Source organism: Erythrolamprus reginae, chromosome 2 (genome assembly GCF_031021105.1).
Source record: "Erythrolamprus reginae isolate rEryReg1 chromosome 2, rEryReg1.hap1, whole genome shotgun sequence".
Taxonomy (NCBI): domain Eukaryota; kingdom Metazoa; phylum Chordata; class Lepidosauria; order Squamata; family Dipsadidae; genus Erythrolamprus; species Erythrolamprus reginae.
Window position 1 is genome coordinate 282,363,607 of NC_091951.1, and position 23,268 is coordinate 282,386,874.

Consider the following 23,268-nt stretch of genomic DNA (forward strand, 5'->3'; position numbering starts at 1 on the left):
CCATGTTTGCTCAATCTCAAATACATTCGTCTCTATGAATTCTCACTGAAAACAATTACAGCAGTTGTCATTTGAAAAATTCTGCCTGTCCAATAAAACTAGAAAGGAAATTTGAATAATTCTAGTTTCTCTTGCTTGGAGCTACACCTGCTGACTGCACAGATGTGAGGAAAGAGCAATTATAAAATTACAGTACAGGGCAAACTGTTTTTGAACACACCTCATAACTTGAATGAAGGTTTTGCATAGTGCATCTATAAAACCATACCAGCTGTGCTCTTCACTCTCAATTTTCTTGGCTCTATTGGGTGTGTGTGGAAATATTCACATACAGTGCAGCTAGGGTACTTACTGTTGTGGGGGGAAGTGTGCCATCTGCTGGATATTCATTTTATCACATTTCAAAGGCCATTAATCCCTTGTGCCCATTATAAATTTTCATGGTCAAGAAAAGTCAGGATGGTAATTTATTTTTCGGAGTATAAGATGCATCAGAGTATAAGACGCACCTTAGTTTTGGGGAGGAAAACAAGGGAAAAAAACCTTCTACCTCCCAGCAATTTGCCAAACAGCAAACAGAGCACAGAAGATATACAGTTTGCTGTGTATTTCTGTGCGTGTGTGCCTGACCCAATAGCAAAGAATTGGAGAAATGTACATTGTGGCAGTATATTAATTCCAGAAAGTTTTCTTAAATGTAATCACACGACTCCTCTCAATTATTTAAATAGATCTACTCCAAATATGACCAAGTCAGGATTTAACTCAGCTGCCTTATCTTAATATTAATACTTAACACCAATACTTAATACTAAAACAGGACATTTCAGATTATACTTTTACAGATCTTTAAAATTGAAATTGCTTTCTCTCTGCTATTTAAAAGAAGACACAATAGCACGGGGCCTCTTCAGATCAAGCATTTATTTTAAAAAAGCTTCTTCATTTTGTTAAGTTGTCTAGAAGTCTTCTAGCAGTCTTTCAAAAATAAGTCTAATAATTTGAACATTCTATAGACATTTATAGTTATTGACTTACCTCCTTACAGTAAAAAACAAATACTGTAACCAGTTTCAGCCTTTGCCTCTCCCTGCAGCAATTTGCCTCCAAGCAGCTTTAGTTTCACTTTCATTTTAGCATGTGGGCTTGCCAACAGCCTTAATCAGCTGAGTATCTGAGGCTGATAATCAGTGACTTGTGCTAATTAGGCTCTGCTGCTCTTTGTCCCAAGGAAGTAAATTTCTGGCAGGCAGAGACCAAAGAGTGGGGATGGCTGGGTGGGGCTACATTCGGTGTAAAAGATGCACCCAAGTTTTCACTTTCTTTGGGGGGCATAAAAAGGTGTGCATTATACTCCAAAAAAGTCCTTAGAAAAGCAGCCATTTCTAGTGTCACACCACAAACAAGATTCTTCAAAGGACACGTTTTGTTCCACCAACTTATTTATAAGCGAATCCAGGGGATTTTGAACAATATTTTGTGGAATACCAGGATTCCAAGAATATTTGATAAAGTTTTGTCAGAGATGAAGAGGAAAAATACTCACTTTAATGAAGCCAATTTTCCATAATTAAAACTTTACCACCTGAACTGAGGTTCCAGGATATTTTTTATTTTTAAACAGGTTCTGTGGCCTGAAAAACTGGAAAACTCTTTGGTTAATTTGTTCAACTGAAAACCAAAAAGGAATCATATTGAATCGTCAAGTTGACATTTCTTGCAATGTAATTCGGTGCATAAACCATAATAATACAGCAATATCATGATGTCACTGTGATAATTTGTTGATGTCACACAGGAAAAGAAAATTCAAGGTTGCAAGGACAGAATTACATTGGGAAAATGGAAGGTAAGAAGTGTGATTATGGCTAAGCTCAACCCAGTGAAAGATTAAATGAAATGACCATAAATGGACATCTTAGACATCAGTGAAGTCAGATGGACTAAACTGTATGATCATAAGAATTGACATCAACGCAGTGTTAAAGAAATAATAAAAGAATAGACACAAATTACTGTTACGGAGGAAGAGACTAATACTTTTAATATATAGTATATATGTTGATGTGCCATTGACAGAAAATGACTGATCAGTGATAAAAATATTTGTTCTGAATGAGATTACATATTAAATGTTTCAGCGTATATTTTGGGAATATAGATCAAACCTTTATTTGTAATGCTCAAACATCAGACAAGAGCTACTATGGTGGAATGGTTACAATACTGAACCAGAAGCTGGAAAATGCATATTCAATCATGAAAGTCATTGTGTCTCAGCCCAATCTATTGTAAAGGCTTGTGATTGGAAAAATATAAAGCAGAATAGAAGTCCAAGAAATAAATACAGTACACCATCAAGCCTCATGGAAATAATTTTTTGGGTAGAGTATTTGAGGACTATGTGGAATAATGGTGTGTGCTTCTATTCAAAAACCAGGAAAGAAAAACCCCAACCCCATGATGATAGAGAAGAGTACTTTTGCAAGAAGTGACAGTGACAAAATTAAAGCAAGATCTGAGGCAAAAGGCACGTAAATGGCATATAAAAATGATTCTAAAACCTTCCCCTCAGAACCCCCCACCCAGCAAATCATCCAATCACAATGCACCAAGATGTCATGTGGGCACATCTCTAGATTGGGCTTCCACATCTTGTCTGCCGAAACCGTTGACCTTGAGTAGGCTGTAAACATGTCCAACCAGCTTGGCCATATGTGATGAGAACTTTCCTCCCTAAGCCCCTACTCGGACACAAGAAAAGACATCTCCAGCGCAGGTCCCTCTCCCTCCCAAATATGTAACCTCCTCCTCCCCCCATTTCTATGGCAGTCGAAGCAAGTAGGAAGTATGGAGGCTGACATCTGCTATTGTAAACCATGGATCAAATTAACCCACGATTTACTGTTGGGTAAACCTCCAACATTTTTATTGTTTATAAAACTAATCCTGTCCCTTACATTTACTACTTAGTAAAGGATAAATTTACATAAATTACATAAAATATATTGCTAGAAAAAAATTGGCTGAAAGTCCTCTGAAAAATATATTTATTGCTAGCTTTTGGGGGGGAGGCAAGGGAGAAAGGATTACAGTATATCATAAATAATTTTTAATAAAATCTTATATCTGGCAAAAGTAGTTGGCGTGCATGAAAATTGCTAGTTATATAACACATGTACATCTCTGTGTTTTGTCTTAACAGTGATTATGTTTCAATTCTGCATTGATTTTTAGATAGTTGCCAATGTCAGGCTAAATAAAACACTAAATACACATATTATATACATTTTGCATTTTTTGCAGTTTTTCTTTATTCCATCATAAATAATCTTATAACATTAAAGCTGGACAATCTCTCATTTTCTATAATTCTTCAGAACAGCTTTAACCAATATTTCTCAACTAGAACTCCTGGTGGCACCAAGGAGCATTATAAGCAATCCTCTGTTTACAAGCACAATTGAGCCCAACATTTTAGTTGTTAAGCAATGCAGTAGTTAAGTGAGTCACATCCCACATTATGACCTTTTTTGGCACAGTTGTCAAGCAAATATAGCCATTGCTAAGTGAATCTGATGGTTATTAAATGAATCTGGCTTTTCCCATTGACTTTGCTTGTTGGAAGCATGATCACATGATCTGGGGACAATGCAACTGTCATAAATACATGCCAGTTGCCAAGTACCCAAATTTTGATGATGTAATCATGGTGATGGCATTTAATTATATTGTTAATTTTGTTGTATGACAATAAAGCAAACTAATGCTGCAACAATTGTAAGTATGAAAATTGGTCATAAGTGCTTTTTCCAATGCATTTGTAATTTTGAATGGTCACTAAACAAATGGTTGTAAATCAAAGACTACATGTATTGTTGTTGACTTCTGTTTAACTATATGTTAACAACACTTGAATGATTATAATTTTACCACTTCTGCATTATATAATTAATCTTTCCTTTTCTGAACTCTTGAGATCAAACTGAGCAAAAGTGCAAAAACCATCATCTGAAACCCATTAGTTGGGTGTAACACTGATTATTCTGTTGCATTGCACCTTAACAAAATACTGCAGAAAAAAATTGCAGTTAACTTTTAATTCAAGATTAGTGGGATGTCAAGTATAGAAATAAAGATTACCCATAGTTTACCAGGAAATTAATTCTCTAAACACTTTTTCCTCAGCGTCTAGTTTACAGACTTCAGAACAACATTCATGCCAATTTGGCTTCCAAGAAAGCAATTATAAATTAAAGTTTGCATTTTTATTTTGATCTGTGGTCTTGTTTTAATTAAACACTGAAGAAGCAAAAGGACATTAATTGTTATCCATATGTTTCAATCATTAACGCAAAACAGTTAAATTTTAAGTGGGATAGTGTGATTGAAATAAAGTCACAGACTCCATAAACATTACTTTGGTTCAGCAGGTTTAATGAGTTGTTTTCTTGTTATTTTGTCTTTAGCACAATATTAAGTTTGAAGGCTTTTTTGTTTTGGTGTGTAAAAATGTATTCTGGAACTACTCCTGTTTTATTAATTTCATAGTAACCTCATTATATATCGCTTGTCTTGGCAGATGTATTTTTCTTCTAAAAATTCATACGTCAACAATCCGATATCTGCAGGTAAAATCTACTGTTTCAACTCCAGCAAGCTGCAAAACATTATTAATGGGGATATGGTCCAACCTGTTTTGGTCCAGGTGCACAAAGTGAATCTCATCACCTGGAATAAATGGGAAACAAATATTAGCCCTTTCGTCTTCAAAGGTTTAGCAGCAGCAGCAGCAGGTTATCTAGCCCAGGAGTCTCCAACCTTGGCAACTTTAAGACTTGTGGACTTCAACTCCCAGAATTCCTCAACCAGCAGGAATTCTGGGAGTTGAAGTCCAAAAGTCTTAAAGTTGCCAAGGTTGGAGACCCCTGATTTAGCCAATATGGACTAGTTCTCAACATGCAACCATAACATTCAAAATTACAACAGCACTACAAAAAGTGATGATGGGTTTTCACATTTACAATCATTGAGTGTGCCCATGGTCATGTGATCAAAATTTGAGCACTTTGCAATTCACATGTACTTATGAGAATTGCACTGTCCTGGGGTCATGTATTCCACATCTTTAACCTTTCCAGCTCGTTTCCAAGAAACAAAAAATAAATAAATGAAATAAAATAAAAATGGGGGATTCATTTAACAACCCATTATGCTTTTAATTGTTAAATGAACAATTCTCCTGATTTGCTTAGCAAGTGTGCCAAAAAGGACGTAAAATGGGGTCTGACTCACTTAACAACTGCCTTGCTTATCAATGGAAATTTTGAACTCAAGTATAGTTATAAGTTGAGGACTACCTGTATATTCCCTGAGCACTGCAGCTGAACAAAATATCCTTTTCATCAAGAAATCCTATCATTACACTTTGGAATAAGGATAGAAAGGAACTGTTGCTGCATCAGTATAAAGATAATTGAATTGATTTGATAAAAAAACATTAAAAAAAAATAAAACTGTCAAGAGTTTTATTTTTTCATCATTAGTTGGGGGAAAGATCAAAAGCAACATGAGAAAATATTATTTTACTGAAAGAGTAGTAGATCCACAGTAACTGAATTTAAACATGCCTGGAATAAACATATATCCACCCTAAGATAAAATACAGGAAATAGTATAAGGACAGACTAGATGGACCATGAGGTCTTTTTCTGCCGTCAGTCTTCTATATTTCTATCTAATAACTGGTGATATGTAATCTTCTTGTGTATGTACACAGACACACACATACACAAAGAGAAAGAGACAAAGAGAGAGAGAGCTTATTTGTCACTGCCTTCTTCTGGACCTTTTATTTTTAATTCCCTTTTTTAGCCTACAGGCTAAGTGGTTCCTAGTAGTCTCATATCCAAATATTACCTAGATCATAGTCTGCTTAGATTTTTAAGATCAGCAAGATCATTTATGTCCTGTCACCTATTTGGCTAGTGACCAAGAATAAAAGTAGATGGATGAAAATTCATCAGTCAAGTCAGGAAGAGAACTGTGCCCATGTGGTATGCAAACTCAGAAAAAAACAATTTATTAGGCAGAGGCCTACCGCCACTATGAACCTCTCTGTATTACAAGCGTTTTATTCAAATATAATAACCAGATTCGTTCTATAGCAACTCATTAGGTAAGAAAAAGCAAAATCGGTGGATGGACAGAAGAGTTCTCACAAGTGCAGTCTGGAATTGTTATGTTCCACAGGTGATCCAAGTTCAGCTTCCCCTTAAATTCCTTTAACTAGCGCCAATTTAGTGCTGATAAATAACTAAATTCCTGTGTATAGATTTGAGCAATAAATCTTCTTAACTGGCACTTCATATATGATCCCGATTCTTCGTACATGACAGGCCTTATACATGGTATGACCCAACTTTTTAATCAGGATTTAAACTCATAGGTTTCTGCTTTGATGACCCAGCCAACAAAAAACTCTAAATTGATAGTTACTTTACCTGGTCCTAAAATGAAAGTGCCTCCCTGCTGAGCTGGATCACCTTGAAAGTCAAATGCAGGGCTTGTCATTGCCCTCCACATGCTTTGAACGCTTCCTGATAGCAAACTGGATTTAACATGAGGGCTGTGCACTGAAAACAATAGAAGAAGAGGACGTTTGTTTGGCAAAAACAATACATTAGCTCTATTGTCAATAGGCTACAGACCTCTGTGCATTCCAGGAAGATCAGAACTAAGGTAACTTCAAAGGAAAGGTATATGCTTTAGATCAGCAGCCCCCAACCTGTAGGGCACCAGGGACCAGTTCTATGGAGAGAGATTTTTCTGTGAACGGGAAAGGATATAGTTTTGCATGTTGCCTGCACTTTGTGGATTGGACTTTGCTTATTTGCAATGGCCTGGTTTCTGCCATGCCATGGCCCGGGGATTAAGAACACCTGCTTTAGATCAAAAGTACCTCGGATTCTCACCCAACATGAGAAACATTTCTACACAATTTTGCATTGTCTAGGTCTGGGTGTTACACTAGATTGCATCACATGATATATTGCGATGTATCACAACGATTTTTGCTTTTGCAGAACCAGGGGGCCGTGGCTTGCATGTGACACATCTGGTTTAAAGGCCACCAGTTAGACAGGCCTGGTGTAGGATATTCCACGGTTGGAGAATACATTCAGGTTGGTATCAAAATCAGGTGCAGCTTGGCAAAGCGACCAACTCCCAAGGGATGTGGTGCACTTTTCTTCAATTGATGCTTGCTATATAGATCAATGTTTCTCAACCTTGGCAGCTTTTAAGATGGGTGGACTTCAACTTCCAGAATTCCCTAACTAACTTCGCTATAGGACAGACTAGACAATCACCTGACAGAGATGCTTTCATTTGGATTCCTGCATTGAGCAGCAGGTTATATAATGGCCAACATGACCCTTCCAATTCTATAATCAAATGAAAGTGGAATGGTATTCCTGCTTTTGTATGTATGTAAAACAAAGTATGGTACCTTGTACACTGAAAGTACAGTTTCAGTTTACATACTATTAGGTAAAGATACAGTGGTTCTCAACTTTTCTAATGCCGCGAACCCTTAATACAGTTTGAGAAACACTGGTTTAAGTGAAGATCATCCATTTGATTCACAGACCAAAACGGGCAGAGCTGCAGTTGTATAGTCCTCCTAGCAACCATCTTCTACTGCAGTGGTTCTCAACCTTTCTAATGCCACAACCCCTTAATACAGTTCCTCAAGTTGTGGTGACCCCCAATCACAAGTCTAGCACCAATTCTCCCAACAGAGCTTTAAGATGATTGGCAGGGAGGTCAGGGGGACACCCCCACTGTAAATGCCTGATTGGTCGGATTGTAAAAATATGTTCCAAGGCGCCAGAATAGAAGCTTTAGTTCCTAACACCATGGGAACTTTGTCTTTTCCCACGGTCTTAGGCGACTCCTGTGAAATGGTCGTTCGACCCTCAAAGCGGTCCTAACCCCCAGGTTGGGAACCACTGTTTAGTAGTTTCTGATAATGAAAGTCAGTAACATAACCCACCTGCTGAGCTGGAGGATTCCCCTCTTTTCATGCCAAGAATTTTATAAATTTCTCTCCGTGGATCTACATATATTTCATGAGGGTAACCTGTCAGATTACAAAATGGCTGCAAACAATATATGTTAAGTATCAATTTAATACCCAATGCAGTTCTATTTTTTGAAAGCAAATGGTGCAATCCTGTTAGCCTTGCCTTTAATTAAGTCCCATTACACTGAGCAGAATTTTCTGCCAATTAAACATATTTAATCTGGGCTTTGGCAGCTTTAAGCAAACATGATGGAAGTACCTCCTTCTAAAAAGAATGGAAATAATTTCCAGGAACTTGGAAAGAAGCCTCGAAAGCAGATTTAGTGTCCATCTTATTTAAGCAGTCTTATTTATATAGGGATATATGTGTGTAAATGTGTTCATAGGTGGACAAGCTTAGAGGTGCAAACACTGAAACAATAGAGCTGCATTTACAACCTCCTCAACAGAATAAACTGAATTTTCAATTACACTTACCTGAATGTGATAATGTGCTGATTGCCCAATAACCACAAGTCTAACATTTGCATCCTAAAGCAAAAAAACAACAACAAAAAATGATGTTAAAATTTTAACCAATAATTAACAACCCAGTCTTTGTGCCAAACTAAAAATGAGATTTGTGTAAATCTTTGAAGCAATTTTTGCTTTAACAAAGGATTAAAGCAACTTCATAAAATGTCATGCCTCTACTTTTAAATAACCAAGTGGAGCAGCTGTATTACTAAGCTACAGGAAATAAGCTCCTGTACATATGTAGCAGCCCTTTTCCCACTGAGAAAAGCATCAGAAGCACCTTTTAACAAAAAAGTACTTGGTCTCCACATCTACGCCCTGACAACATAGGGCAGATCAAGTTACTTTCTCAGTATGAAGCATTCTGTTTTATACACCAATACCAGAAACCTGGACTCCATAACAGCTGAGGCATCATGTAATTAGAGACCTAGTGCTTGCATTGCATAATACGAGGGTCGCCCAGAAAGCAATGCACCACATTTTTTTTCTCGGCCTACAGTAATGGTACGAATGCAAAACTTTAGATATACATTATTTGAATTGTCAGGAGTGTGTGTGTAAATTTTGCATTTCTTTAGACAGATAGCGTAGCTGCAGCAGTGTTTTGAAATGGCGTCTGTAAGTGATGTACGTTACAAGCCGCGTGTCATCATTGAATTTCTCAGTGCGGAGAAAGAAACTGTTGGGAACATTCACAAACATTTGTGTACAGTTTATGGAGAATCTGCAGATGACAGAAGTATGGTTAGTCGCGGAAGACATTTTGAGGATGACGAAGAGATGATTTACACAGTGTAGAAATGACTTTGTGACCAGAACAAGGAATAGTACTGACAGGGCATACACGCCCTTGTGTTTCGCTGGAAGAAGGTCATAGAACGGGATGGAAATTACATGGAAAAATAGCGAGTGTAAAAGAAACATCATTATTTCTTGTGTGTAAGTTTCATTGTGTTCAATAAATAATTGTTGAAGGAAAAAAATGTGGCGCATTACTTTCTGGGCGATCCTCATATATTACCGTAAGTTAAATTTGAGTAGAATATTTGTTTTAGCATAGTAGAATATATGAATTTAGCTCCTCTGGTTATTTGAAATTCAATGGATTGTGCAAACCCAGACAGGTTAACTCAGGTTAACTCAATAACCTGTGTCAGGATGGGGTTGAGACCAGCCTAATATTAATGGTCTTCTAGGAATTTATTATAAATTTCCATTAGTGGAGATAGTGATCTAAAAGTTTTTATGGCAGCATGTCTGAGTTATTTGTATATAACTGATTACACTATTCATACTTAGAACATTATTTGAGTATTATCCATTTAGTGATAATTAAATCAACATCCCCACAATAAAATCACAACAAGTCATTGTTTGCTGGTGCCAGAGGCTCTAAAAACTTGAGATAGTATTGAGGACTTTTATTACAGAGCTCCTTAAGAAGTGGATATGGCCCTCTGCAGTGTTCATTCTTCCACTTTTGTCCTATCTCCTTTTTGAAAAGCAACCTGTTGCAACAAGCATTAAATTAGAACCAGGATCATCTAAGATACTAAAGGGATCTTAGCTTTCTTTGTTCAAAGGAATTCTTAGAAGTATCAAGGAATTTAAAATAATCTTTATAAGTAATAGGAATGGCTAAGCAATGTTTCCAAATATGCAGCATGTTAGAATATCTGAAAGACCTGGAATTTAACGGTTACCTAATATCTCAAAATATCTCAAAACCAACTGGCAAAACTGAAATGTCCTTATTTCATCGTTTATTTAACCACCAAGGCAGGACAATTTTGAAAAAGATCTGAGATACTATGGGAAAATCCAGTCTTTAAATCCTCTAATGCAGGGCTGTCAAACTCCCGGCCCATCGGTTGAGTGCATCAAATGGTGTGGCCACGCAATGCAGGAGAAAGCAAGACTCACTTATGCTGCCAGGCATGGGGGAGTTAAGATATTCCTTCCCCCTAGGCCATTGCAAGTTATGCATGGTATGTTTGTGTGTATGTTTGGTTTTATAATAAGGGTTTTTAGTTGTTTTATTAATTGGATTGTTACATGCTGTTTTTTTATCACTGTTGTTAGCCGCCCCGAGTCTACGGAGAGGGGTGGCATACAAATCCAATCAATCAATCAATCAATCAATAAAATGACAGCAAGGTAAGTTAAAACCCACTCCTGCCTCAAAGGTCTACAATCTTCAGATAGGCAATTATGATTCTTTAAAGAGAGATTAGCTGTATCCTGAACTTCATCTTGAGGGCAAATGAAATTTGCATAGTGGATGATTAGCTAAAGCACGTACCATTGGATTTTCTCCAAATCTGTATAACCTGATAATAATTTTATAATAATTACCGTACTTCTATAGTACACTGTATTAATCAACATCCAACATCTTAAAATTATACAGTATTTCAAAAGCTGATGATCTTGAGCATGCCCTTTTAAGATTAAAGTATAGCTGCATTTTCTCGGAATCAACATTAATAAACAATCCCAGGTAATCATTCTTTTTGTAACACATACATAGCACATATATGAAAACAACTTCAGACTATGTAATTTTAGGGAGACTGCAAACTTCTGTATTAGTAACTATATTACATATAACTATTGCTTGCACTTACTTGCAAAACTTTCTTGGGGATTTTGCCCAGATCCTCCACATATTCTTTACATACGTAACACAAAAAATGCTGTGAGGAGGGAAAAATAATGAGTGTCAAATCATACATTTGCAAGATAACCTGTTTGTTGATGTCTGTTTTATTTGTCCCTGTGTTGAATCGATAAAAATTAGGGTACCACAGAGCAATAAATAAACGTTCTACAACATTCAGGCACAAGCACTGATTCAGTTTACAAATGTTCTTGTCTAAAATTGCAAACAGGGAACATCCCTAAACCACAAGCTACTGTTGGCGCATTCACAAAACAGGCACAGGCTTGATGGGATTGCTTTGCTTCTTACCTTTGTGCAAACCATTCCCGAAATAAGTTTAATGTTTATATTAAGCAATTTAGCATCGGGCTCGCGCATCTGGAGTTATATGCGATCCTTATTTATTTTTATTTTATTTATTTATTTTGTCAAACAGGTACAGAATTATAGTTTGTATTAACATGACATGAGTAGAAGGTAGTGATAGAAAGACAAAACGACAGTAGGGCAGGGACGGTAGGCACAAGGCTGCACTTATGCATGTCTCTTAATCCTAGCCTACAACAGGCTTATTTGGAAAGTAGGCCGCAACCCCTAAAAAGAGAAATCGGGTTGAGGCTGCGGGAAGCTCCTTGCTCCCCAATGTTTAGCCCGGCTCAATCTCCAAACAGTTTATGCAGAATACCATCCCCTTATGGTTACCATTTGCGGTACCTGTCAGTCCGAATCTCTTGGGCTGTCAATCATAATAGCCTTTGGAGAGGGGCAGCATACAAATCTAATAACAACAACAACAACAACAACAACAACAACATGAGCAAAGCTAACTTTACTAAATAGAAATCCAAGATGCCTGTTTACAAACCGAGGATTTGGCCATGCTATGAACCAGAGGTCCCCAAACTTGGCGACTTGAAGACTTGTGGACTTCAATTCCCAGAATTCTCCAGCCAGCAGAGCTGGCTGGAGAATTCTGGGAATTGAAGTCCACAAATCTTCAAGTCGCCAAGTTTGAAGCCCTCTGCAACGCTTCCATCAATTTTGGAGGCTGCAATTGCGATGTCAAATCCCCAGCTGGCTTGTACAGCCAGGCCGGGGTGGGGGGTGGGGTGGATTCTCTCACCCGCAAGAAGATCACGATCGTCTTCCGTTCCTTGTAAAGACTCCCGAAGGGGATCCTGTTCCCCGCCGCGTCCTCCACCGAGCGCTGAGCAGCGGCGGCCAATTCCGCGGGGGTTTCCTGGCCGCGCTGCCAATCCGCCCGAGCGCCGATTTGCTCCGTGACTGGATCTGCCATGCTTGCAACGCCCCAACCCCCCAAAAAACCGACCCCGGCCTAAACGGAGCCAAAGAGGGATGTGCATGATTGCGAGGGAGGGGTTTTCTTTCCCCGTGGCGGGATGAGCTCCTCCTCTAGTGGAAGCCGCAGAAGCGCTTAAAAAGGAGGGAGAGGTTGGAAGAACGGATTATTTTGGAAGTTATTTCTCGATGCCGGAAAAGCAGGCGGAGAAGTCAGATGGAGCCCTGTCGATACTGGTCTAGGCGGCCGTGGGAATTCTGGGAGTTGAAGTTCAAAAGTCTTAAAACTTCTCAAGAGTGGATATTCTTGGTTTAGAACAGAGTTAGGCAAAGTTGGCCCTTCTATGACTTGTGGACTTCAACTCCCAGAATTCCTGAGCCAAACATGCTAGCTCATGAATTCTGGGAGTTGAAGTCCACATGTCATAGAAGAACTAACTGCCTACCCTTGGTTTGAGATCTTCCATATTGTCCTCGTTTTCGCTTTTCTTTTCAGATCCCTTCCAGTGGTTCTCTCTCTCAAGGAAGGCAGCTGTTTGTGCATATATCACATAGTCTCAGAATGGTGATCCTTAAATAGTGGAACAGTCCGCCTCCTGGAATTATGAGCGCTCCCTCCCTCGATGTTTTTCAAGGTTTGCATAACTCTTTTTCCTTGAATCATATAAGGATAATTGCTTTGGGCAGGGAGTTGGACTAGAAGACCTTTAAAGCCCCCTCCAGCTTGTGTTTCTAAACTCAGGAGTTTGAGAATCAGCCTTCCAATCCTTGGAATATTTGCTGTCTCTCACTGCCGAAGTCAAGTGTAACAAGCCAAGTTTAAGGAAGGCTACTAATAATGAAATATAATAGGCTTTTAAAAATTTAGTGTTTTTTATCTTTAAACATCATGTTATTTTAATATATATCTACAACCAATTTCATACATTACTATTTGTCGATATATAATATTTCATATGTTTACATGGTCTCATATTGTTGTCTTCACCTCACATTGTCTCACAGTCTTTCCTCCCTTTTTTAGTCCAGTGGTACCATTTAGTTAGTCCAAATTATTTTGTCCTTTAATAGGCTTTAATAATATGCTTTGTTTGGATTGAGACGGTTGTGAAGTTTTAACAGTGCGTTAGGAAACCAACATGTGCCTTAGTCTGTTATATATATGAATCTATCCAATTGTGGCATATATTTGGATTTATATTTCAAATATATTTTTCATTCTGCTTCTTGATGTTTAACAAGTGCTCAAGACCTGACACCGTACTTAAGAAAGCGCTGCCTTAGAGTGTGCTTGGTTGTGAGTTAAGATTGTCTTCAGGGTATATGGGAAATGTATTCTCTTGTGACTGACATCACATCCACAAGAATTTTGTTTTCCAAGACAAATTAGATCCACTGCCATCGGTTGTGTTTGCTTCCCAAGTGACTTGTAATTTAGACTTCCCTGTTTGATGCCTTGCAGTGCTGGTGGGCTGTAATTTCCATCACCTTTACCCAGCAGGTCGGCCAAAATGACTCTAATTCAGGAATTGCTATCTGTGTGGAATTTGGGATGTACAGTACACCCATTTTTATAGTCCTCAGAGCCCCATGGAATCCTGTTCTCAAAACTGAGCAGTAAATAACTGCTTTTCAGTAGTCCTATTTTCCACATTATTATTAAAAGGGGGAAGGGGAGAGCGAGCTTCAAAATGGACATGCTGAGGGTTTCTGCATGCCTGACCAAACGGACCATAATGACCAAAACACCAAAATGGAATGAAAATGGAAGTTCAGCCCTGCCTTAAGCATGAAGGTCAGCTAAGTGTTTTGGTCTGGTCACTCTCTCAGCCCTTAGGAAGAAAGCAGTAGAACAGTGGTTCTCAACCTGGGGGTCGGGATCCCTTTGGGGGTCAAATGACCATTTCACAGGGGTCACCTAAGACCATGGGGAAAGACGGGTTTTCCATGGTGTTAGGAACTAAAGCTTCTATTCTGGCGCCTTGGAACATATTTTTACAATCCAAGCAATCAGGCGTTTCCAGTGGGGGGGTCCCTCTGACCTTCCTGCCAATCAACTTAAAGCTCTGTTGGGAGAAGTGGCACTAGACTTATGGTTGGGGGTCACCACAACTTGAGGAACTGTATTAAGGGGTCGTGGCATTAGAAAGGTTGAGAACCACTGCAGTAGAAGATGGTTGCTAGGACTATACAATTGCAGCTCTGCCCTTTTTGGTCTGTGAATCACATGGATGATCTTCACTTAAACCAGTGTTTGTCAAATAGTGGGGCGTCCCCAGTGAAGGGCTACCAAAATTTTTACTACCACATTGTGGGCATGGCTTATGCAGGACACCCTGCATTTTCTTTCAACATCTGTCAGTGCAAATTGGGTACTCTGTGGTGGAGCTCCATTTTTGCTACCCCACTGTGTTCCCCCCACCTGGGCAGTAGCCCACCCCTGGATGCACCCCCCTGGGATGGTGCAGAGCAATGCCAGGGGCGCGCGTGACCCCAGGGAACATGCCTTTTTTTGCCACAGTGAGTAGGGTTTTATTGCACCGAACAATAGCACGCAGCACAGAGTAGGAGATCTGAAGTGCAGATAACAAATTCTTAAGAGACACCATAGAAAAATATTTAACAGGGATGAAAAAAAAGGAGGAGAGAGATGGAAAAAATGAGACAAACGTACGTTTCCTGAAAGCTAAGATGAGGAAATATGATGAAGTGTATGTAGCTCTTGGCTTCACTGTGACTATGGTGGAAGATGAAGAAAGACCGTTATGTTTACTGTGTCTAAAAATGTGGGCAGTGGACAGCATGAAGCCCAAAAAATTAAGGCATCACTTAAACCAGTGTTTCCCAACCTTTTTTGAGCCGCGGCACATTATTCATGTTTTCAAAATTCTGGGGAACACTGAACGGGGGGGGGGGGGCACTAAAGAAAAGTTTGGACAAAAAAAATATCTCTTCCTCCATTTCACTCTATTTCTCCCTCCCTCTTTCTCTCTCTTCCTTCCCTTCTTTCTCTCCATCCCTCTTTCTGCCTCTCTTTTTTGCTCTCTTTCTCTCTCTCTCCCTCCTTCCCTCCCTGTATGTCTTTCCCTCTCCCTCCTTCCCCCCTTTCTTTCTCTCTCTCTCTTGCTTTCTTTCCCTCTCTTTCTCTTGCTTTCTTTCTCTCTCATTCTCTCTCCCCTCCTTTTTCTCTCTCTCTCTTTCTCTCTCGTTCACCACGCCAGCAACAGAGAGAAAAAGAAAGAGCGAGAGAGAGCCGGAGAGAGAGTGGAGTGCACAGCTTCCTTGCCCTCCCAGACGTCCCCAGCGTCCGGCCTCGCACCGCCTCCCGTTAGCCCGGCCGACACAGTCCCGGACTCCCGGATCGCTCGCTTCTCCGGCCAGCGCGGCACTTTCCTGGGCAGATGGCTTTGCTGACCGGAGAAGCGAGCGATCCGGGAGTCCGGGACTGTGTGGCTTTGCGCCATGAAGAGAAAACGGCAGCAGGGAAAAGTCGGCCGTTTTCTCTTCGTGGCGCAAAGCCACACAGTCCCGGACTCCTGGATTGCTCGCCCCAAGGCAGGAGGCGGCGGCGGAGGAGAGGGGGCGGATCGGGCGGGCAATGGGGCAGGGCGGAGAAGCCAGGGGCGCGTTTGGCCGGAGGCACTGTGGGGAGGCAGGGGCAGCCGCGGCTCCCTTTACTCCTACTGCCGCACCTCCCTGCCCCTGCCTCCTTTTTCCCGCCTTCCTTCTTTGGGGCCCAGCAGGAGAACGCCGGATACGGCGGTCCGGCACCAGCAGCGCCCCACCCAGTTGGAGCTTCCTAGGGGCACCGTGGCACACCTGACGGTGTCGGCACACCGGTTGGGAAACGCTGACTTAAACACATTACACACCCCAATTACACTGATAAGCCACTTAAATGTGCTGAATATTGCAAACAATCATCCTAGCGGAGAGTTGTGGGATGCAAAATGTTTACTTCTTCTTGGAGGGGGGCGTAACAGAAAATAATTGAAAAGCACTGACTTAAACCATCATGGCTGCCATATTCACTTTTTTGTAATCGTACCCCACAGATACCCCTAGGTCCCATAATACTTTACCATTAGTCATTCTGATGGCAGTTGCAAGCAGTTATGGTTCAGCTTTAGGAAAGCCATAGGTGCTCAGCCTTGTTCCCATAAATTTGATGTAGGTTATGCAGAGCCAGTCTTTGACTTGAAGTTTTCTAGAGCAGTGTTTCCCAACCTTTTTTGAGCCGCGGCACATTATTCACATTTACAAAATCCTGGGGAACATTGAGTGGGGGGGGGGGGGGGCTAAAAAAAGTTTGGACAAAAAATATCTCTCTTCCTCCCTTTCGCTCTATTTCTCTCTCTCTCCCTCTTTCTCTCTCTCTCTCCCTTCCTTCCTCTTTCTTTCCCCCTCTCTCTCCATCTCTCTTTGTTTCTCCCTTCCTTCCTCTCTTTTTTGCCCTCCTTCTCTCTCCCTCCTTCCCTCCCTCTATGTCTTTCCCTCACCCTCCTTGCCCCCTCTTTCTCTCTCTCTCTCTTGCTGTCTTTCTCTCTCCCCCTCTCTCTCCCTCTCTCTTTCTCTCTCTTGCTATCTCTCTTTCTCTCTCTCTCTTTTGCTTTTTCTCTTTCTCTCCCCCCTCTCTCTCCCTCTTTCTCTCTCTCCCTCTCTTGCTATCTCTTTCTCTCTCTTTCTCTCCCCCTCTCTTCCTCTCTTTCTCTCTCTCCCTCTCTTGCTATCTCTTTCTCTCCCCCTCTCTCCCTCTCTCTTTCTCTCTCCCTCTCTTGCTATTTCTTTCTCTCTCCCCCTCTCCCTCTCTCTTTCTCTCTCTCCCTCTCTTGCTATCTCTTTCTCTCTCTTTCTCTCCCCCTCTCTCCCTCTCTCCCTCCCTCTTTCTATCTCTTTCTCTCTCTTTCTATCCCCCCTCTCCCTCTCTCTTTCTCTCACTCCCTCTCTTGCTATCTCTTTCTCTCTCTTTCTATCCCCCAATCTCCCTCTCTCTTTCTCTCTCTCCCTCTCTTGCTATCTCTTTCTCTCCCCCCTCTCTACCTCTCTTGCTATCTCTTTCTCTCTCTTTCTCTCCCCCCTCTCTCCCTCTCGCTTTCTCTCTCTCCCTCTCTTGCTATCTCTTTCTCTCTCTTTCTCCCCCCTCTCCCTCTCTCTTTCTCTCTCTCCCTCTCTTGCTATCTCTTTCTCTCCCCCCTCTCCCCCTCTCTCTTTCTCTCAGCAGCGGCATTGGGCAGTAGCCATGGGGCGACGTCAGGGTGATCAGCTGTGAGGCGGAGCTCCGGAACGGAGGCAAAGATGGCGGTGGCTAGACGTGTTGCTAGACGCCGTACATTTCTGGCGTTGCGCTGGGCATGGATGTAGGGCTGGAGCCTCTGTCCTGGCCCAGCCAGCAGGCAAGTGCCAGCCACGCAATTCCAGCATGTCCAGCCGCCGCCGTCGGTGCCTCTGTTCCGGAGCTCCGCCTCACAGCTGATCACCCTGACGTCGCCCCACGGCTACTGCCCAATGCCGCTGCTGAGAGAAAGAGAGAGGGAGAGAGGGGGGAGAGAAAGAGATAGCAAGAGAGGGAGAGAGAGAGGGACCACCCTGCCGCCACCCCACGGCTACAGCAACATGTCCAGCCGCCGCCGGTCGGTGCCTCCATTCCGGAGCTCTGCCTCACAGCTGACCACCCTGGCGCCGCCCCATGGCTACTGCCTGCTGCCGCCGCCATCACCCTCCCGCTGTGCGCCACCCTCCCACAGCCGCTGCCCTCCCACCAAGCCCCAAAGCTCACCTGCTGCCGTCGCCAGGGAAGCTCCAGTCGGGCGGGGCGCTGCAGCTGCTGGAAAACTTGGAAGGTGCAAAGAAGGAAGCTCAGCTCCCGGTCTCACAACTTTTTGCTCTTCGCAAAAAGTTGCGAGACCAGAAGCTGAGCTTCTTTCTTCGCGGCACACCTGACCATGTCTCGCGGCACACCAGTGTGCCGCGGCACACCGGTTGGGAAACACTGTTCTAGAGATTGAGATGCTTCAGATACCTTCTGGGAACCAGGAAATGTTGATTGGCAGGAACCGAGCGGCAAGCCTTCTCTGCCATAACCCTGCCCTCTGGAGCATTTTTCATCCAGAGATTTAGGATGGGTTTTCGTTCACAAAGCCCTAAAGGCCTGGCTTTGTGCCCAGGCCTGAGGGCCCCATTTCCTACTTATGTTGATACATCTCATGATAACTATTTGTACTTAATTTTTTTTGTTTTGTAATTATTTTCATGATTATTTATCAGCCAGAGTCACAGGTTGAGATGGGTGTTTATATAAACTGATCAAACAAACAAAATAAATTAATTGGGAGCAACTTTAACCCTGATACCTGAAAATTATGACCACTATAATTCAACATATTTTGAGGATGCTGATTTGAAAATGATATCTAGGATTTTAAAATAGAAGATACTTTGATGAAATAAGTAGATTTGGTACTAGCTTTTGCAATAGAGACAAGAATACAGTAGTTGGAGAACGTGGAAAAAATATATTGCACCTTTATCGATTGGCCACTAGGTGTCAGAAATGCATTGTGCTTTGGGAGCTCAGCTACCAGCTTCCTAACAATTGGACCATTTGCTGATTGTAGCAATAGCGTCCACATTCATTTTGGAGACGTACTTGCCAACGCACTACCCTATCATTTTTATTCTGATTTCCATTTTCTCTGACATATCCTGCATGGCTCATCAGTTTCCATTTCTTTCTCCTACCTTCCTTTTTTTTTTAAAAAAAAAAATCTGTATATCCCTGAATACTAAAAAACAATACTAACTATGCAGCTATCTGACAGGAAATGCTAATAAAAGATGTTTTGCATCCCTTAGGGATTTTCTGCACTCTCATAATTAGGTCTGGGTGAGGTAAAAAAAATATCCACTGAAATAGTTTCCAAATAGAAAAGACTTTTACCTTGCTGAAATGGTAAACTCCATAATGAAAATATTGGCTTTGACTATATTTCCCTTCAAAAATACCATGACTTCTGGTCAAAAACTGCAAAAAGTTTTTTCCCCTTAAAGTTTCCATCTCTTGATTGAATCAAATTGTTTGCAAGTTTTTGTTTTTTGTTTTAAATTCAATTAATCTTTATTAAGCGTATACATTTAAAAAAAGATACGGACAAACAGATAATAAAACATACAAACACAAAAGAGCATATACAGTGATACCTCATCTTACAAACTTAATTGGTTCCGGGACGAGGTTTGTAAGGTGAAAAGTTTGTAAGACGAAACAATGTTTCCCATAGGAATCAATGGAAAAGCAATTAATGCGTGCAAGCTCACCCCTTTTGCCAGCCGAAGCGCCCGTTTTTGCACTGCTGGAATTCCCCTGAGGCTCCCCTCCCTGAGAAATCCCAGCTCTGGACTTCCGTATTTTTGTGATGCTGCGATTTCGCTGAGGCTCTCCTTGCTGGGAAACCCCACCTCCGGACTTCCGTTGCCAGCGAAGCGCCCATTTTTGCGCTGCTGGGATTCCCCTGCAGCATCGCAAAAACACGGAAGTCCGGAGATGGTGTTTCCCATGGAGGGGAGCCTTGGGAATCCCAGCAGCACAAAAACGGGCGCTTCGCTGGCAACAGAAGTCTGGAGGCGGGGCATCCCAGTGGCAGCGGTTTGGGTTTGTAAGGTGAAAATAGTTTGGAAGAAGAGGCAAAAAAAATCTTAAATCCCGGGTTTGTATCTCGAAAAGTTTGTATGACGAGGGGTTTGTAAGACGAGGTATCACTGTATATAAATATTTACATCTATAATTGTACATTCTCTGATAATTCCATCTCTATTAATATTTTTTTTTGTTTGCAAGTTTTTGAATGACAATAATATGAATTTGTGGCCATGCTGGATGGGAGAGTCTTTGCCAGTGACAATTCCTCCTGGAGAAAAGACTGCCTTCAAATGAATCATGCGTTTCTCATTTGGACTGCGGCATGGACTAATGCATGGAGCTGTCCTTAAAGGTGACATAGAGGCTATTGCTCAGGGTTGTTGAACTCAGGGTTGTTGAACTCTATTTCATTGAGGGCCACATCAGGATTGTGTTTGACCTCGTGGGGCATGGCCATGGTGGACGTGACCAGCCCGACATAACTCGTTTCGGGGAAATCTGTGGTGTCCCGGACGTGACTGGGGGGGGCCATCTAGGGGCATGGGGTGAGGTATCATCAGTATGCTGATGATACCCAGTTCTACATCTCCACCCCATGTCCTGTCAACGAAGCAGTGGAAGTGATGTGCCAGTCCCTGGAGGCTGTTGGGGTCTAGATGGGGGTCAACAGGCTCAAACTCAACCCTGACAAGACGGAGTGGCTGTGGGTTTTGCCTCCCAAGGACAATGCCATCTGTCCGTCCATAACCCTGAGGGGGGGGGGTAATTACTGACCCCCTCAGAGAGGGTCCGCAACTTGGGCATCCTCCTTGATTCGCAGCTAACATTAGAGAACCATCTTTCGGCTGTGGCGAGGGGGGTGTTTGCCCAGGTTCTCCTGGTGCACCAGTTGCGGCCCTACCTGGACCAGGAGTCATTGCTCACAGTCACTCATGTCCTCATCACCTCAAGGTTCGACTACTGTAACGCTCTCTACATGGGCTTTCCCAAATATACCCATGTCACATCAACACTCCGCAGTCTGCATTGGTTGCCGATCAGTTTACGGTCACAATTCAAAGTGTTGGTTATGACCTATAAAGCCCTTCCTGGCATCGGACCAGAATACCTTAGGGACCGCCTTCTGCCGCACGAATCCCAGCGACCGATAAGGTTCCACAGAGTTGGCCAGTCATTCGCCATTTCCATGGCTGCCCTGCTGGTCCACAATACAACAGCTTAAGCGTTTAGGCAGGTATCTCGGTTTTTCTCATATCACGTTGCTACTTTGGGAACTGGATTAACTCTTAGTTAGCTTCTGGGTGCAATTAATCTGGGTATCCTTCAGATTGCCTATTCCTAATTCTGATTGGTAACATGAATTTTCTCTGAATGTTTTCATAAATAGGGACTATAGGAAGTTTTTGTTGAACTACCACAATTAGACCCAGCAACTTGGATGTTAAATAAAGCAGTTGCAAAGTGAAGTCACAATTGTGCTCCTCAGTTGTCGTCATAGTACTGTGCTTGTGATGTTATTTATACTTTCCTTGGCTTTACAGGCCTTGCAAATGCAATGATTGGTCATAAAGTTACTATTTCATTATTGTGAAAACTGCAAATGGTCGTTAAAAGAATACTGATGTTCAGCCATTGTGTTCTAAGAGGACCTTGACATCTAACAGGTGTCCACAATGTATCCGCAGATAGCAGGTAAGGCCTATGTGGGCATGAAATGTTCTGTCATATGTTGAGCAAATGTGTGGTCACCATTGTCGAACATTTGCAGCACGGGCTTTGTGAAGTGCTCGCTACAAGTAGAGGGTGGACCTTTTCAGCTGCTGCACTCCTCTTTTTTTCTTTTGCATATCAATGTCCTTTATTATTTGATTTGTTGAATTCTTTTAAAAAATAGTTTTTAAATCTCCTTGGTTTCCCAATATGCTTAAAACATATACAGTACTGTATATATATATATGCATATATGCACATGTGCATATTATTATTATTATTATTATTATTATTATTATTATTATTATTATTATTATTATCAATTAGATTTGTATGCCACCCCTCTCCGTAGACTCAGGGCGGCTCACAACAGTGACAAAAACAATACATGGTAACAAATCTAATAATTAAAATCTAAAATAACAGTTTTACATTAAAAAGTCTAAAAAGAAAAAACCCCAATAGATAAAATACATACACACAGTCATATCATGCACAAAACTACATAGGCAAGGTGGGGATGTCTCAGTTCCCCCAAACCTGACGACAGAGATGAGTTTTAAGGAGTTTACGAAAGGCGACATAAGCATATGCATAAGCATAAACATAAGCATATACATAAGCATATACATACATACATACATACATACATACATACATACATACATACATACAAACATACAGTACATACATATGTTTAAAGCAGATCGGGAAACCAAGGAGATATATGCTTTTGGCAAATTGTATATTATTTTAAATTCTTAAGTCTCTGTCGTCTAAAATGTCTTACAGAAGGTAAAACTCACCAGCTGTCAAAGTGAACTGTTTTGAAGGTCTTTAATATCCTGAAATTGAGCATTTCCAAATGTTCTAAGAAAGTGACTTCAGCTGGTTCAGGTCCTTATGAAATGCGCTGCTTCTGCTGAGAGCAATATGTCATCTCCTCAGCTCCTGGCATTCAACCAGTTGGAGGCCACTGTTTTATCCGTAACTCACACTGGAAGCCAGTTGCTAGTTTTGGGATGTTGTAATCTTGAATAGGCTATCTGCTTGAGTACCCCGATGTGTAAGTATAGATGGTATAGATGTTATGGCACTTTGTTAATATGTGATGTGCCCGTGCCTGGAAGCTGTAAGGATCTAGATGGGGCCCAATAGGCTCAAGCTCAACCCAGACAAAACCGAGCGGCTGTGGGCATTTCCTCCCAAGGACTCCTCGATCTGTCTGTCCATTGTTCTGGGGGGTGGGTGTGTGTGGACATTAACCCCCTCAGATAGGGTCCACCAACTTGGGTGTTCTCCTGGACCCACAACAGAGTTTTGACCATCATTTTTCAGCGGTGCCCAGGGAGACCT

At 41.5% G+C, this 23,268-nt stretch overlaps 1 protein-coding gene and 1 long non-coding RNA gene across 4 annotated transcripts in view; one reads left to right on the plus strand and one right to left on the minus strand.

Moving 5' to 3' along the window:
• Nucleotides 1–3,034: 3,034 nt before the first annotated feature.
• PRXL2C (peroxiredoxin like 2C) lies at nucleotides 3,035–12,720 on the minus strand. Of its 3 annotated transcripts, none has more exons than XM_070736281.1 (6): nucleotides 12,391–12,720; nucleotides 11,233–11,301; nucleotides 8,564–8,617; nucleotides 8,057–8,162; nucleotides 6,504–6,635; nucleotides 3,035–4,731 (listed from the first exon to the last, which is right to left on the minus strand). In XM_070736281.1, the coding sequence occupies exons 1-6, from the start codon at nucleotides 12,562–12,564 to the stop codon at nucleotides 4,604–4,606; spliced, it is 663 nt and encodes a 220-aa protein (XP_070592382.1). In that variant the 5' UTR covers nucleotides 12,565–12,720; the 3' UTR covers nucleotides 3,035–4,603. The 3 variants fall into 3 exon arrangements, with proteins under 3 accessions (XP_070592382.1, XP_070592384.1, XP_070592383.1); XM_070736283.1 differs by lacking the exon at nucleotides 12,391–12,720 and adding an exon at nucleotides 12,133–12,186; XM_070736282.1 differs by lacking the exon at nucleotides 6,504–6,635.
• A 283-nt stretch (nucleotides 12,721–13,003) lies between these two features.
• The window catches only part of LOC139158947 (uncharacterized), an 85,628-nt gene continuing 75,363 nt past the window's right edge, over nucleotides 13,004–23,268 (plus strand). Inside the window, exons 1-2 of the long non-coding RNA XR_011557774.1 lie at nucleotides 13,004–13,201; nucleotides 21,744–21,894. This is a non-coding gene — a long non-coding RNA (uncharacterized lncRNA). The remainder of the gene's footprint in view (nucleotides 13,202–21,743; nucleotides 21,895–23,268) is intronic.